This window comes from Lemur catta, chromosome 11, assembly GCF_020740605.2.
Source record: "Lemur catta isolate mLemCat1 chromosome 11, mLemCat1.pri, whole genome shotgun sequence".
In the NCBI taxonomy this organism is placed as follows: domain Eukaryota; kingdom Metazoa; phylum Chordata; class Mammalia; order Primates; family Lemuridae; genus Lemur; species Lemur catta.
Window position 1 is genome coordinate 41,122,082 of NC_059138.1, and position 17,958 is coordinate 41,140,039.

The 17,958-nt window shown below is 32.6% G+C and overlaps 1 protein-coding gene across 2 annotated transcripts in view; it reads left to right on the forward strand.

Annotated features, from left to right (window-relative positions):
• PHTF2 (putative homeodomain transcription factor 2) overlaps positions 1-16,741 on the forward strand; it is a 113,922-nt gene extending 97,181 nt beyond the window's left edge. For both annotated transcript variants that reach the window (XM_045565570.1, XM_045565568.1), the window contains exons 11-18: positions 2,415-2,543; positions 4,032-4,304; positions 4,538-4,669; positions 6,798-6,884; positions 9,202-9,357; positions 11,058-11,153; positions 13,423-13,548; positions 14,202-16,741. In XM_045565570.1, coding sequence (XP_045421526.1) covers positions 2,415-2,543; positions 4,032-4,304; positions 4,538-4,669; positions 6,798-6,884; positions 9,202-9,357; positions 11,058-11,153; positions 13,423-13,548; positions 14,202-14,222 — 1,020 coding nt within the window. In that variant the 3' untranslated portion in view covers positions 14,223-16,741. The remainder of the gene's footprint in view (positions 1-2,414; positions 2,544-4,031; positions 4,305-4,537; positions 4,670-6,797; positions 6,885-9,201; positions 9,358-11,057; positions 11,154-13,422; positions 13,549-14,201) is intronic.
• Positions 16,742-17,958: the final 1,217 nt, after the last annotated feature.

Below are 17,958 nucleotides of genomic sequence, written 5' to 3' on the forward strand. Positions count from 1 at the left end.
GGAAATACCAGTCAAGTTGTTGTCATGGTGAATTTATTTGAAATAAAACATCCCACTATCTAAGTGTTAAGGTTTTCAGGCAGTTTTGAATGAAACGAGGATCAAAGCAGTTGAGATTTTAGATGAGAATAAAGAACAGTCATTAACAGAATTCTAAATTTTAGTTAGAAATGTATTTAGAAGAACCTATGTGATAAAATCATAAAATGGCTTTCTTTGTTCCGTTTTTCCTGAGCCTTTAAAAAAGTGTTTCATGTCATGCTGCTCTCTGCACACTACAAGCAGTATACATTTCCACAAGACTGTTTTTCAGTATACATTTGACACACGATATAGCGTTCTTTTAATTAACCTTTTTAAATTCACCAGTTTCTAATTGCTATCTTCCCTCTTGCCTGTTGGCTTTCTAAAAATAAGAATATGATATCAAATGCCAGTTAGAGTTACTGGGAAGGTAGCAGGGGGCAAAATGAGTACTTTGGAAGGACAGTGAAGAACTTCTTGATTTCCTATTTTTGTCTCTAGATGGACCTTCTTGGTATTGATATTCCTTTCTTCATGTAATTGGAAGACCTTTACTTCACTGTTACTGACTGAGAGTTAAAAAAAATCTATAAATCAGTGGTTGAAATCTGTTGCCTCTCAGGCTTAACATTCTTTCCATTCATCTTCTCGTACTTTCTGTTTCTGGCTTTTTGGTTCTGTTGTATTTCACAATTATTAAATTTCCAGAGAAAGTTTGATATATATTTTGGTGCAAATTATTTCTATCCTAAACTAGAATATTTTGTTTGGGAATAAATTAGGAAACATCATTTGAAGAATTAAGTTGGTAGTTAATAACTAGTATCTCAGAGCTCCTAAGTCCCTCAAATAGTGAAATAAATGTTATAAAAGTTAATGTATATTAAAATCCTGTATCTTTGGAAAAGATAAAAATTTCCCAACTCTGTTTTCTTACATATTATTGAATTATTATTAAACGTCAGATGAAATGAATCAATGCAACTTTACTCCCCCTAGAGGAAAGTGTTATATATATTCCTTAAATTTGCAGAAACATTTCTTTACCGTATTTTAGTCACATTTTTATCCTCCGGAGAATAAATGTAACTAGAGTAGATTCTTCTGTTTATTATTAGAAGTTATTTTAATGAAACATGTTATAAAATTTGAGTATTAGAATGTCAGAGATCTACTGATTAAGTTAGAGGCCAGTCACAGTGGCTCACTCCTATAATCCTAACACTTTGGGAGGCCAAGGCAGGAGGATTGCCTGAGGCCAAGAGTTCAAGGCCAGCCTGAGCAAGAGACCCTGTCTCTACAAAAAATAAAAAAATTGGCCAGATGTGGTGGCTCACACCTGTAGTCCCAGCTACTCGGGAGGCTGAGGCAAGAGGATTGCTGAGCCCGGGAGTTTGAGATTGCAGTGAGCTATGATGACTTCACCCCACTCTAGCCTGGGTGACAGGGGGAGACTCTGTCTCAAAAAAAAAAAGAAAAGAAAACTCCAAAAATTATAATTTAGAAATACTGTAATATAAACAAACAAATTGTCCCCAATCTGGTTCTAATCTTTTACTGTTACTTCTCCTCTCAAAGTCTGATTATATAAAAGTTAGTGTTTCATTCATTTTGTTGATATCTTTAACCCAGCTGTTCTATTTTGAAGTTTTGTTCTTATAATTATAAACATAAAACAAACCAAAAAACCCCAACAAACTTAAGCGTCTGATCCTTCATACTAAAATTTTCATTTTTTTTTTATTCCTTGAAACATTGAGAGATACTTTATTCTACCTTGGAGAATATTTCTAGTTCTGTGTGCTTCTGCTTTGCAATATTTGCTCTGTCTGGAAGAAAAGTTTAATTGATCCTTTGGGGAAATACTTGATTAAAATATCAGAAAAGTAACTAAATCAGATATTAAAGGTAAGTATATAAGGAAGAGTCTTTTTCAGGATGAGATTGCATCAAGTCTTTCAAAGAGGTTCAAATCTCAGCTGTCAATCTTTTTTAATTGAATGATCATAAGTTGGACAATGATCAGTATGGACAATCTGATACTCATTTTAGCATTTATATACTGGTAGCTATGTAGACTGATTGACAACTAAGTACTTTTGCTGACACATTTTACTGTATTTTTAATATGTTAATATATTAAATATACTAAAATGTGTCATGTATGTAAATAGGTTGCCTAATACCTGTTACAGAAAGTTCTTAAACATTTTTACAATGTGTAATTTCTCGTGACATTCCATTTATAAAATATGATAAATGTATTCAGCAATTTTTATTTTTAGTGTAAAATTGTATGTGTATATAGAGATATATATAGTTTCATATATACATGTTTTATTTATGAAATGTGATAAGTATATTTACCAATCTGTATTTATTTTTTATAGAGTCATTTGCCCTGGCTCCATAGTTCCCACCCAGGATTAGAAAAAATAAGTGCTATAGTATGGGAAGGCAATGACTGTAAGAAAGCAGACATGTCTGTACTTGAAATCAGTGGAATGATAATGAACAGAGTGAGTTTTTAAATTTTATTCTTTTAGTTAAATAGTAAGACTTAATGATTACCAATATAAAATAATTACTGCAATGTTATATTAATAACCTACTCACCTCATTTTTTCACCCTGAAAAAAGGTTATTTATATTTGGTTTCATCTGATTTAAACAGTGATTTGTCCCTAAACCACTCTCATCTACTAGTGTTTTCATTCCTCTGGCCAATAATAGATGATACAATCTAAAATTTTCCTCTTTTATATTATTCTTTCTTTTGTTTTCAGTGGATAAAACTGAGGAGCTGCTAGATGTATTACAGGTTTTGATGAAGATTTACTTTTCTGTATCATCCTTACTGATTCATTTATGTATTAGTATTTAAAACCTGGAAAAAAAAAACCTAGTAAATTTGCATTCATATTAATACTTGCTTGCCTGCTTAAATATATAGAAGTAATGCAAATAGTGGTAAAAAATCTTGAGTAGTTTGAAGTAGTACAAATACTATGGATTTAATTTTCTATTAAATTATTTCTTTCATCAGATAATTACTTTGTAAAATTTACTGATTTCTCTGGACAATTAGGCATGATCTAACATGCAATTCTGAATTTCTTTGGTACATTATTATGCTGAAACTCTTGTCTATACTTTTTGTAAGACAGGAATTAAAATAACCTGGTCTAGAATTAATAATACTTCCATTACATATCTCAGCATGTGCAATTAACCGCAGCTAACTAGGGAGTCTCCAGAGACTTGCACCTAGTTGGTACTCTATACCTTAACTATCTGTGAATTAGCAGATCACTTAACTTAAAATAGTCTCATTTATCTAATGTATAATTTAAAAAGTTAGCTACATGATATTCAACGTCCCTTTTAGTTCTACCAAGCTAGCATGTTGGAAACTCTTATATTTTCCCATTATTTCATTTCTATTTTTATAATTCTTTTACCTTTTTTCCCCTCTATTTAATTTCTTCCCCCTTCTTTCATCTCTCTTCTAAAATGGTTTTAGAGTTTAGGGAGACATTTATTTGTATATTAGACTCTTTAAAGAAAAACGCAAGCTATAAATTTACCAGATAAGTATAATTCTAGAATTTTTTTTAACAAATTGAACTTAAGTGGATATGAGATCTCATTCTCTTTAATTTTACAGTATTTGTGAATACTTCTAACTTTTGAAATAGAGATACGTAATTTTTTTTCCCTACATCTGGATAAGACTGAGATTTGGTCCTTTTATCATCGTTTTACTGAATTAAGAGATCTGATAATGAATTGTTTTTGAAAACTGAAGAATTAATGACATTTTATGTGTAATAGGCTCTCAGACTTGAATTCAGATTTCATTATTCATGTATTAAAACTAACATAATTTAATGATTTCATATTACTATCGTGTAAATAAAATAATGCTTAATAGGAATTAATTTTACTATAGATAAAATTTATGTATAAATTTTTCTTTCTTCCTTTCTCCCCCTGGCTCCCTCAAGGTAAACAACCATATACCAGGAATAGGATACCAGATTTTTGGAAATGCAATCTCTCTAATCCTGGGTTTAACTCCATTTGTTTTCCGACTCTCTCAAGCTACAGACTTGGAACAACTCACAGCACATTCTGCTTCAGAACTTTATATGATTGCATTTGGGTCCAATGAAGATGTCATAGTTCTTTCTATGGTTATAATAAGTTTTGTGGTTCGTGTGTCTCTTGTGTGGATTTTCTTTTTTTTGCTCTGTGTAGCAGAAAGAACTTACAAACAGGTGGGTATAATACTAATACAGACTTCTGAATAGAAAATAATTTATCATTTTCATAATATTCAAGTATTCCTGAAATATTTTAGTATTTCATTAAATCATTTTTATCTAATTATTTTTCTGTTTTGCTTTTACGATACTTAACCAAATAAAATCTTAACAATCCATATTTTGTTGATTTTTGTTTTTCTTTGGTAATCTACTTGAAAATTAATCCTCATCTTAATCTTTTTTAGCGATTACTTTTTGCAAAACTCTTTGGACATTTAACATCTGCAAGGAGGGCTCGAAAATCTGAGGTTCCTCATTTCCGGTTGAAGAAAGTACAGAATATAAAAATGTGGCTATCTCTCCGTTCCTATCTTAAGGTAGAATGGTAGTGATGAAAGTACTCTTAATATGCCAGCTCCCTCTGATAATTCCAACTTCTTTGTCAATATATATGTGTCTCTAGATTTGTAGTCACCAGCTTCTACTTACTCAGAAGCTGGATTAAGGATTTTGTTTCTACCTGGACTGGTTATCACAAGCCAGCAGAGGGAGCCCACTACTTAAAAAAGAATTTAAAAAAATAATCTGTAACCAATGAGTTTCCTCATTGAAGTAACCTATTACTGTTTTAAAATTTTAGCTTGCTATTCTGTCATTCTTTTAATGTCATTATTTTCCTTTAATCTTTTTACTAATTTTCCTAAAAAAACTATGGAGGAAAAAGGAAAACATCTGAATTAGTTTTAGGAAAACACTTTTTCTCAGGATTATTTTTTGTTGCATTAAGTAGCAGTGAATTCCATTATATTTGGAGTAATAATGTAACTTTGAATGATGTTTATTCAAAACACTGTCAGTATCTTTAGTAAAGTTGACCCAGAGACAAACTGTCCTCTGACATACCTAGATCTTTAATGTCTTTTATCTTGAAATAACAATGAAAAATAAAAAAAAAGTTTGTACTATTTATCTGTCCCTATATTTTCTAATAAAAATTATGTTTGTTTATTAATTTAATTTGTTAAATTCAACTCCAGTGGGCAATAGCACAAATTGGCATGGATTATTTTTTTCTCACTGACATTTGTGTTGTATGGAGGGATGAATATAATCTTTTATACTTGGCTTAGTGAGAATCCATCCATGCCATTCATTACCGATGAGATGAAGGTCCCTACCCTTACAAGCTTAAGCTTCAATGAGGGAAGTGTGTAAACCCAGACCTAGATTAATCTTTGATTAATCTCTGGCATCTAATTTATCACCAATTCATCTTCTTTCTGCTTCCAGAATATATCTTAAATCCATTTTCTTCTTTTTGTTTCCATTTCCACCACCCTCATTGAAACTATCAATCATCTTCTGGATTGGGCTACTACTACACTTGCCTCTTAACTGGCCTTCCAGTATTCATATTTCTTGCTTTTAATACTTTCTTCAGTCTGCCATCAGAGATCTTTTAAAAATGCAGGTCTGACCATATAATTATTAAAACTTTTTGGAGTTTTTCCAGTGCTCTCATGATAAAGCACAAAATCTTAACATGAGTTTATAATGCTCTTCATGGTCTAGGTCCTGCCTTACCCACCTGTCTCTCTCGTCTCGTTTTGAAACACTTTCCTCCCTAACCTACTGCATTCCAGCTACATTAGACTGCTTCATTCCTTTCAATGCATTATGTTTCTTCCCGCTTTATGCTCTTGCATATGCTCTTCCTTCTGCCTAGAACACTCTCATGTGCCATCCTGCCTTTTCCCTTTAGTTTGGTGTAAATATTACTTCCTTAGGAAGATCTTCCCAGGCCCACACTCCTAACCCTCAAATCAGTGAAGTCTCCCTGACAATTTTCTCAAAGCACCCTATACCTTTCCTTCATAGCATTCGTCACAGTTTATCACAAAAATCTGTGATTATGAGCTTGCTGTCTCACTCTCCTACTAGTTCCTATAAAGGTAGAGAGGCCATGTCTTTTTTGTTCTCTAATGCAGGGGTCCCCAACCTTTTTAGCACCAGGGACTGTTTTCATTAAAGGCAATTTTTCTATAGACTGGGGAGGGGGGATGGTTTCAGGATGATTCAAGTGCATTACATTTATTGTGCACTTTATTTCTATATTTGTTGTAATATATAATGAAATAATTATACAACTCACCATAAGTTGGGGACCCCTGCTCTACTGTATTTCTAGCACCTAACAAAGTGCCTAGTTCTGAGCTTGCTTAATAAATATTTGTTGGATAAATAATTAGTGTTTTACAAAATGAAATATTTGAAAGTTATGCTAAAAATTCAGTACTTACACACCATTTTCACTCTGTTGCAAATCCTCAAGAAATAATAACACTGTATAATTAAAATCCGTCTGACAAATTAGGTACATTTTCAGCATTGTAAATTATGATCAACTCACAGTGATGGATCAACACCTTAATTGAAAGTATGGAAATTAGGTGCTAATTAGTAAATATATTTAAAAATGTTTTCTTTCCTCGCTTCCCCCCCCAGCGTCGAGGTCCTCAGCGATCAGTTGATGTAATAGTTTCATCTGCTTTCTTGTTGACTATCTCAGTTGTATTTATCTGTTGTGCCCAGGTGAGTTAACTTGTTCCTTGTGGAAATTAAACAACCAGATATATATATTAAATTTCAGAAAGCTTTATAATAATAAATAATCAAAGTAACAATATAAGTAAGCCTAGTTGGACAAGTTTTGAAATTTTTTTTTTTACAGTTTATTTCTTTCAGTAGAATTAATAAGTACATATTATCTTTCTGTCATGAGCAATGAACACATATGCTCAAATATCTGTTGAATAAATATATAGTAATTTTTGCTTAGAATCCTTCTGGTTATTTCTCAGAACAACTTATGAGTTATGAAATTGTTCCACAAATGGCTGATTTATTCACATTTAATTTTTTTTTTTAATTTCTTAATCTCTGAATTGTCACTGTGACTTGACTGCTACATGCTCTGAAAAAGAATGCGCAGTGGCCAAGATTAGTCAGGAAATACACAAGTGCCTTAGGATACACTCTGTGCTATAAAACATAAAGCAGTAAGGCAAAGTTACCCTCTCTACCTCTTCTAGTCAACATTTTGATGGAGGGCACTAGTCAGCAAAGACAGGAAAGAAATAAAGGGTATAATGTTTAGAAAGAAAAAAAAATCATAGACTATATAGAACATCCAAGTGGCTTTACAGACACATTATTAAAAGTATGATATATTTTTTAGAAGATCAAGATGAACAGAAATAGATATAACATCAACATAAAAAATCAATTTTGTTCCCATAAAGATTAAAGATCCATAAAGATTAAAGATCTAAATGTGAAAAACAAAATTTTTAATTTAATCACAAATAAAAATTAAAATTTTATGTGCTAAAAAAGACATCATAAACAACAAATCAGAGTCTAGAAAAAGATACTGGGAAAACATGACTTAAATAGGATTGTTATTCAGAATATATAAATAACTTCTACAAAACAATAAATAAAACAGACAACCTAATAGAAAAAAGTAGATATAGAATATAAAAAGGGGCCCAGGCATGGTGGCTTACACCTGTAATCCCAGCACTTTTGAAGGCTGAGGCAGGAGTATTACTGGAGGCCATGAGTTTGGGACCAGCCTGAGCAACATAGCAAGACCCTGTTTCTATAGATAGATAGATAGATAGATAGATAGACAGATAGATAGATAGGCAGGCTTAGTGTGATGGCGCATGCCTGTAGTCCTAGCTATTAGGACACTGAGGCAGGAGGATTGCTTGAGCCCAGGAGTTTGAGGCTGCAGTGAGCTACTCCAGCCTGGGCAACAGAGTAAGACTGTGTCTCAAAACAACAACAACAAAAGAATATAAAAAGGTCATTCACAGAAGAGGAAACTCAGTGACCAATAAGCATATAAAATATATTTATTCTCCCTAAGTATTAGGAAAAGTAAGATTAAAACAATAAGAGAACATTTTATACTCATCAGATTGACAGATGTTAAGAAGTTAGATAATAACAAGTGTCTACAAAAATGAGGGCAATGTACACTGCTTTGGGATAATAACAAGTGTCAACAAAAATGAAGGCAAAGGTACACAATTGATACACTGCTGAGAGTATAAATTGGTACAACTGTTTTAGAGACAAATTTATTATATTTAATAAAGTTGAAGATGTAATATCCAAGGACCCAGCATTTTAACTCCTAGATATTAACTCTTAGATATTAACTCCTAGAAAAAGTCTTACGTTTTTGCACAAGGAGACACATAAGAATGTTTATTGCAACATTGTTCGTAATAAGGAAAATTGGCAACAAAATATTAATTGATAGGGTAGGCCAGTAAATTTGAGGGTTTTTTAAAACTATAATATAGGCATCTAAATGAACAAATTTAGAGCTAAATGTATTATCATGGGTAAATCTTGAAAACAAGGTTTAGTGGAATAAAAAGCAAACTGAGGAATGATGTGAATAATATAACATTTATATAAATTTTAAAAATATAAAAATTGACATAGTTGAAGGATGTATATGTAGCTAAACTATAAAAATGTTCATGGAAGAGAAAAACACAAAATTCATTACCTCTTGGGTGGGGCAGAGAAATGATCAAGGAAAAGTTTAAAGGGGTTTTAACTAAATCTATAATATTTTATTTTTCAAAAATCTGAAAGAAATATTGCAAAGTATTAAGATTTGACAAAACTGGGTAGAGGCTCCCATTGATGTTAATTACGTTATACTCTATACTTCTGATGTGCTTAAAATAGTTCATAATAAAGATGGAATGTTTTTAAAATGTATATTTATGAACAATCTGTATAAAGTAAAATATTTCTTTTAAAAAGAAATTGTTTCATTCACATTGGTGCTTCATGTTACCTTTTTTTCATTCACTTTCAGCTGCTTCATGTTCATGAGATCTTCCTTGATTGTCACTACAACTGGGAACTGGTAATCTGGTGCATCTCCTTAACACTTTTTCTCCTAAGATTTGTTACCCTTGGATCAGAAACAAGTAAAAAATACAGCAATACCTCAATATTACTTACTGAACAGGTGAGTATGCATGCCTATTATGCTATAAATTAATGTCTATGTAATGTACATACTAAGTTTAAATGTTTTCATTTACTTTGATTTTTAGGAACATGTTTTATTTGATGAAGGTCATTTGTGCTATAAAGCAAAACTTAAAATTTGATGGGACACAAGCCTTTCTTCAGTATTTCTGCCTTGATTCAGATTTCAAATCTACTTTATGTCCCATTTTCATTTGACAAGAAGGAAGTACCATTTATAGAAATGATGGATTTTAAACCATTGGTGGGATATGTTTGCTTTGCAGTGTAGCAGAGCCACATTTGAATACGTATGAATTTGTCCTCAATAGAAAGCATAAAGTGTACTGATTTTGATTATTAATTTTATTTTGAATGAATTTGTTAAATATTTTCCTCTCACCACCTCATAGGAATTATATAAAACAACTTACTGCCAATGAACTTGTTGAATATTTTAGTTAGGATAATTTGATTTTAAAGAATCATAGCCTTGTTCAATATGCTCAATTAAAAGGAAAGGAGAGAGTAGCCAGCAAAGGTAAAGATCTCTAAGAAAGTATACTTGGGCCTTGTGGAATTGGACAAAGTCAGCCACTTCCTCCAACTTGCTCTGAGGCTAATGGTTTCTCATTTCTGCTCTTCTCTGTACCTTTCTTCCAGTGGCCTCTGTGTAGACTTACTACCCTGTAATTTTGGCTCACATGTGGTTTGGACTTGCCTCAACATGAGCTCTGGCTTGAACTTCACTAACTTTTCCGTTCATGTTCGTATAATATCTGGCAGATATTATGTTAGTGCCACCAGTCAGTACATTGACTAGCTTTGGTTTGGGAGTACACCCCAGCCTAATGAGCCATGGCTGCCAGATTGGAGGTGCAAAGGTGGGATCAAGTGGGATAAAGCACAGTTGCCTAGACCGGCTTCTTCTACAGGCTTGAGGTTAGAGCATTTTTCAAAAACAGGAACCGTAGTGTAGACAGGGAAGGCATCCTGGGATTGTCTATTACAGAGTGGATAACAAAACTATACAAATATATTTTGAGTGTCCTTTAAATTAAGAAATCAAAAACCAATTGATTTATTCTAATTATTCTTTTTTTTGTTCATTTTTGAGACAGAATCTCGCTCTGTCACCCTGGCTGGAGTGCAGTGGTGTCATCATAGCTCACTGCAACCTCAAAATCCTTGGCTCAAGTGAGCCTCCTGCCTCAGCCTCCCAAGTAGCTGGGACTATAGGTGTGCGCCACCACGCTTGGCTAATTTTTCTATTTTTTTGTAGAGATGGGGGTCTTGTTCTTGCTCAGGCTGATCTCAAACTCCTCACCTCAAGCAAGCTTCTCAGAGTGTTAGGATGACAGACTTGAGCCACCACACCTGGCCTAATTATTATTTTTTAAGTTGATTTGGCTCTGGGATTAAAATGTCTCTCATTTTAAATAATACCATCCAGTTTTTCATTTTTGTTTGGCTTTTGATTACATTTGAAAAGTATTTAAATAGCAGTTATTTTCCTATTATAAAATAATGTAGGTTTATTATAGGAAATTTGGAAAATACAGTAAAGAATATTAAAATCACCTATAAACTCAGTACCTAGAGAATCACTATTAATATTTTAGTGAATATCTTTCAGGTCCTTTAAAAAATGTATATGTGTTATGATTTTAAATATTTTTATTTACTTTTTTATAAAAGATAAACCTGTACTTGAAAATGGAGAAAAAACCTAACAAAAAAGAGGAACTGACACTAGTGAATAATGTTTTAAAACTGGCTACTAAACTACTAAAGGTAAGAATAGAATTGAAAATAGATATAATGTACAATATGCTGTTCTGTTGTTGTATTTACTCTTCTTTTTATAGATCCTACCTTGTGTTTGGTTTTCACGATTACTCAGATTGTTTCCAAATTATATTTAGGTGCATTCATGCAATTTATATTTTACTTCTCATTGTAAAACTAATCCAAATAATTCTTTGGAAATTACATATCAAGACTTTTAATATCTAGGGTATTGTAGAGGTTGGCATCTTTGGAAATTTATACCTTCTGGAACTTAAAATAGATATCAAAAAAGAAGATGATGTTAACTTGGGAATTTTTTCATTTTTTGTTTCTCAGTAGTCTTCTGCTTGGCCTGAGTTATCTTAAAAAGTTGGAATACATAATCATCATGATAAGTATGTAGCATCAATAAACACTTAATTTTGATATCAGTTTTGGTAACAATCAAAAGGAATACAATTTTGATGTATTTTTTTTCTAAAAGCAGCAAGAGAAAAAAACTTTGGTGTATTTGGTCTCATAATAATAACTCTTTGGGGATAATAAAATATTTTTACCACTGCTTTAGAGTATTAGTATGTACAGTATTGGTAATGCTTTTCTTTCTTAAAAAAATATTTTTTAAAATCTCAATTTCTATAACCAGTTGAATTCTTAAGAGTTTATAAAGTTTCAGAGAATGGTATAAAATTTATTGTATCTCAGTGTTACAGTTAATTCTTCAGTCAACTAAAAAGTATGAATGAGGTATAGACTGTACACCTCACAGTATATTAGGCATTGAAAGGGTTCAGAGGAGGTGGGTGGGGATATAATAAAATAAGAAGTTACAAATGGCCTTCTTAATCCCTTTAAGTATCCTGAGGAAGATGATGACATTTAAATAATAAGCAAGATAATACAGGCAAACTCCATTTTTTAACAAAATGCTCTATGGGAAAAATACCTTGAATTGATAGTTTTATGTTTGCTTGATACATGTATATTGGATATCTTTAGAGTGTAAGCACTGTGCTAGACAGGAGGGGGCTACAAAGATGAGAGTTAATGAGCAGCTACGATCTCAGAGGAGCAAGAAGTATAAAAATAACTAATACAAAGCACAACAGTGTTACCCTTTCTGATCATACATAGTCTTCTAGTCTGAAACCTGGAACTAAATGTTGATTGTACCTTCTCTTTCACTCTTCACAGCCAAGAAACTCTCAAGTCCATTGATTCAATCTCTTAAATATCTTCTAATTCATCCCCTCTTCCCTATCAGTACTTTTCCTTTGTGAGCCCCTGGTCTCTCATATGAGCTTCTGATACACTGAACTCCTTATAGACATTCCTGCTTCTGGTCTCTTTGCTCTCTAATCTATCTTCTGCGTTGCTGGCCCAGTGATCTTTCTCACATGAATGTGTGATACACTATTTCCTTGTTTAAATTCCTTTAGTGTTAGTCTATCTGTACAATTTGCCTAAAGAATACCCTTTACTTAAGTTTAAGTACCCAACTTTGTAAGTTTAGAGTACTTCCTCTCTTGTACTTGGGCTCTAACAATGCTGAGCAACCTGTAGCAATTCAAGTATGCCATGTTCTTATGTGTTTTACAGAATACCTACAAAGTTTCTGGAGCACCTTCCGCTATGGCCCTAATGCTTTTTATACATTATCTCTGTAATGGGACTCTCATAGTTTAATTATTTTGTTTGCATGTCTACTAAACTGTAAGATCCTTCAGCACAGGGACTGAATCTTCTCAGGCTAGCACAGAGCCTGGCATATAATAGAACTTTAAATGTTTGAATCAGTCAATTAATTGATTAATTCACATATTTGAAAATGAATTGGTTCAAAGGGGAGTTTTTACATATTACTACTATTATCAGAAAATTGGCTAATTAAATTTCTAATTCTTCAAAAAGATATTGAGCTCTTTGAATTTGTATTCTAGCTTTTGTACTACAAAATGTTCTCTAACCTTATAGCTGCTAACTAGACCAATACTTTACTCATTCATTCATACTCTGTCATTCATTTGGGACAGAAATTAGAGTTATAAACTTATTTATAGAGTTCTTTTAAAGAAGTCACTTTTGCCTTAAAAACATTAAAACTACTAGTAAAATTTACTTATTTCAAATTCGACCAAGTTTATCCTTTCTAAAACTATCCGTAACTTACAATTTTTTGAAAAGTACTTTTTAAAATTCTCATATATTGCCCTGAATTAGTTTAACTAATAATTCTTGTTGAATCTGGGGCTAACTTTTTTTCTTCTGCTAGGAATTGGACAGTCCTTTTAGATTATATGGGCTTACAATGAATCCGCTGCTTTACAACATCACCCAGGTTGTCATCCTGTCAGCCGTTTCTGGTGTTATCAGTGACTTGCTTGGATTTAACTTAAAGGTAAGAGCTTAAACATATTTTTTATTTCTCAGTACCCTGTTGCATTTTTGTAACACTTATTTTACCTTCTCACTCTTTTGAGATCTCACATGCACAATAATGGAGTCATTTTGATAAGATTATATGCAATTAGTGAAAATAATTTCACAGTTAATTTCAAAGAATGATACATATTCATGGCTTATAATGATGGAACTGCTATTAATAATTTGGAACAGTATTTACTGTTAATATATTACAAATAGGACTTCTTATGTAGGATAAGTAGAGGTATTTATTTTTACTCATATAATTTGAATCTAATTTAGGTGATAAAAAAGAGCCCAATTTCTATTTTTGGCCAAAAGTCGTATTATTTATCTATATAGCAATATATATGCACAACTGTAAGTAAGGTGTAGGATAATCATATTAAACAAGTAGTATATACATATTGCCACTTGCCAATAAAAGAAAGCAAGAGAAATCTGATTTTTATTCTTTGTGTTTATGGTGAATTCTTAAAAATAAAAGGGTAAAGGGGTTAAATATTAGAACCTGCACTGTTTGTGAATGGAATTTAAACAAAAGGTAGTATTACATGATATAATTTAAGTTTTGATATTAAAACTGGCTCTAATGATCACTACTTCTATTTTTTTCTCTCTCTCTAGCTGTGGAAGATTAAATCATGACGATTCAGGAAAAAAAGATGTAGCCTCTTTTCCAGAATAAGAGTACTGACTAAGCTGCCTGAAAGCAGTCACTGATTCTTTGCTTCAGGAGTCTCAGCTGGGAAATTGAAGTGTTTACATCAGACTTTCTTGTGCAATTCTTATATTTATTTTACTTTTTCACTGTTTTTTTACATTTAGTCTTTATATTTTATTTTTAAGCATTGATGTACTTAGTTGTTGAAAGGGTGATGAAACTGATATCCAGATACTTGAGATCCTGGTAATTGCTCATAAATAATTGGCAAAAATAACAAATTCTGAAAATAGAAGCCATTACTAAGCACTGTTTCTCTGTCAATGCCGTGAACTTGCCTTACTTGATGAAAAATTCTTTAACTTTGGAATACTGCATTCAACTCAGCTAAACAAATACAGCATTTTCTTTGGTAAATCAAGATTCAGTCAGGGTTTCTCTTGAATTATTTTGGTACAATGCCAGGATCTAAACTAATTAAGCTGCAGTTTAAGCACCCTTCAGTATTAATATATACGGTATTACATAACAGGTCAACAAGTGCTCTTTGATGATAAAACTCGTAATAGAGCAATAATTGTAAATGGTTACCATACTGTAAGATATTTTGATAAAAATTAACTCGTTATAATTGTATTTATTTGAAACACTGGGCTGTTTGCACAGCTCCAACTGTGCATGCTCAAAATGTGCACTTTTAAAAATTATTACTTTTAATGCGTATCTTTATATGGGATATGTTATAGTGTACTAGGGCATGATATGGTATCCTTTTGAGTGAGGTATGTACTCATCTCACAAGTGAAGTGCCTATTGATATTACTAAAGTACATTATGTTTACTCAAGTAAAATAATTTTCTCCCTATGGTACACTATAGTGTATGCTATTCATACCACACTCAAATGAACAACCTAAGAATAAGGTTAACAACCAATAAAATATTCCTCTGATTATTAGTTATGAAACTATATCCAAATTTTTGGAAAAGACAGCTTCAGCTTGCAAATCTATCCTATAAATCTATCTGGTGCATCCTCCCCACCCCACTCCCATTATATAAGGGCTATTTTAGATGCTTTTAACCTAGAAAGTTAACCTCCCCTCCCTGCCAATAATTTGCCAAGTGTCCAGTGAGAACTTACCATGTTGGCATGTTAGGTAAGTAGGGCGAATATGATAGTATCTTACATTGGGCCTTGATTTAAGTTGTTATATTTGTACAATCAAGAGTGTTTTAGGAATTACATGAAACATAAAATGGTTTTGTGATTTTTTTTTTCTTTTTTAGCTGAGCATCTGGTTTTCTAAAACAAAGAATTTATTTGGAAACAATCTAGAATTTTCTTGGTGCAAAGTGTATCATGTTGAATATCCTCACATTTTTACCATGTTTTAAGAAATTTAAAATAATTAATTGTAAATAATTTATTTGATTGGTGCAGTTCTAATCCCCAAATCATAATCTTAAAATCAGGAATGTGTGGAGAACAGAGCCATGTCATATCACTTTGCTCTTACCATTCCTTTCCATCAGCCTCAGTTCAGCCTCATTGTGTAGTGTAGTTTCTTCGTGTAGAAAACAACAGAAAGCATTTTGTTTTATTTGCCTATGTTCTAATATGTTTAATATGACCAAAGTGCATTCTGAGTTTTTTCAAGGAATGTAATACTGGAGCTTTAAGAACATACTTACTTTCTCATGTGAAAAATTAGGCTTTGTCTGATAACGTTTCTTCCTCTTCTATTGTCTAATGTTGTGGTTGTTTTTAGGAATTATATTTTATAAACTTTTTCAAAATATGGTACATACCTATAAAGAACTTAACATTTTGCACAGAATATATCAATATATTTTGAGAAAAAAAGTACAGCATGAGTTCTGTTAGGAATAAAAGATGAAACTATTGTATCTCACACAAAAAACCTTATGTCAGAATGGAAATATGGAAATATTTTTGAGAAAAGTAGCTGAGTATAATAGTTTAGGAAAATGCTTGTTTTAGATTGAAGTTCAATTTAACTTAGAGTTGGGAGTTGACTTATTAAGTATAGTATACCTCTCAACGACTTATTAATATTAACAATATGTTGAATTATGTCATTAATGTGGGCAGCAGTAGAATACTAAAAGGAAAAAGTTGTCATTTTAAGCAATTTCAGCACATTAACTGAACTATTTTCAAAGCAGAAGAACTGACATTGCTGCCTGTAAGAATACCTTGAATGTATAAAATTGAAAGAAATTGTAACATATCACATAATACAGAGAAGGCAGTTCAAAAAATAGAACTGTGGCAGATGTGTGTTAACTGTTGTTTCTTTGCCACGTGTTGTATTTGAAAGTTTGAACAGCAAGTTTAAAATAAAACATTCTATGATTGACAATTTTTTTAAAATTTTCAAGTCATATACATTTCTATGGTAATTTTGTTTACAATAGCATAAACTTTAGTTGTAACTGTTAGATTTGGGGGGAGTGAAAATAAATTTTTTATAACTTCTAACATTTCAGATTTTGTTATGATTCTCAGAACATGAAAGAGTAATACATACATACACAGCTTTTCATCACCAAAACGCTATTAATCACTAATGTTTTTTTACTTGTTTGTTTTTGAATATAGTAAACTGGCTGTGGCCTGAGATGTTAAAACTCGTTGTCAGAAGGATAGTGGTATTTGTAAACAAACAATTTTGCCACGTGAATACAGCATGAGAGACCAACAGTAGGATCATTAACCATTCTAATACTTCTATTATATGATTGGGACAAGTGTTCATAGGGCTTAAATTAATCAGGGATTATTAATTGAAGTGCACTTTAGCTTACTTTAAGCTTAGAATTGGCGTTTTTAATGAATCTCCCTTCAGACTTTAAAATAAAGCAATATGACTAGCACCTCTTTCATTTGCTGTATCACTTAGAACACTATTCTCAGCCTTTTTCCTGTCAAACCTAAATAAAAGATTCCACAAGTGCTGAACAGTAGCGCTGGCTCCCCAAAGTACTTCCTGAAGAGTCTGAGAGGCTATTAGGGATAGGAAAAACCAGAGTTTCTTTTTCCTACTCTCATACACCATTCAACGTAACACTTCCGTCATGAGATTCTCCAGCGGACACCAACTGGGTGTTTTATAACTTCACTAAATTCTGACACTATCTACCTGGGGTAGTGTCAGGTCTCACAGGTTGAGAGCTCAGTCCTGCAAGACTGCTCCTGTGAGAGATGCTAGCCACAAGCCCCAGGTTGTGATCTGTGCTTCTGATCCATGGCTATAAATCGGGGTTCCCATGAGCCCCTCCCTGAGTTCAGCTGATTTGCTAGAGCTGCTCACAAAACTCAGGGAAACACCATTTTTACTGGTTTGTTACAAAGGATATCATAAAGGATACAGATGATGGAAGAGATGCATAGCGCAGTGTTTAGGAGAAGGGGCGCAGAGCTTTCATGCCCTCTCCAGGGTATGCCACCCTTCAGGAACCTCCCCAGAAATTCTCCAGACTCCATAGTTCAGGGGTTTTTATGGGGGCTTCATCATGTAGGCATGAAGGTTAGTAATTCCTTTTCCAGCCCCTCAGCCCTCTCTGGAGAATGGGAGGCAGGATTGAAAGCTCCAAACTTGTGCTCAAGGCTGGGTCATTCTCGTGACCAGCCCCCATCCAGGAGCCCACTAGTGTAAGGTGTAAAAGACGCTCCTATCACCCGGGAAGTTCCAA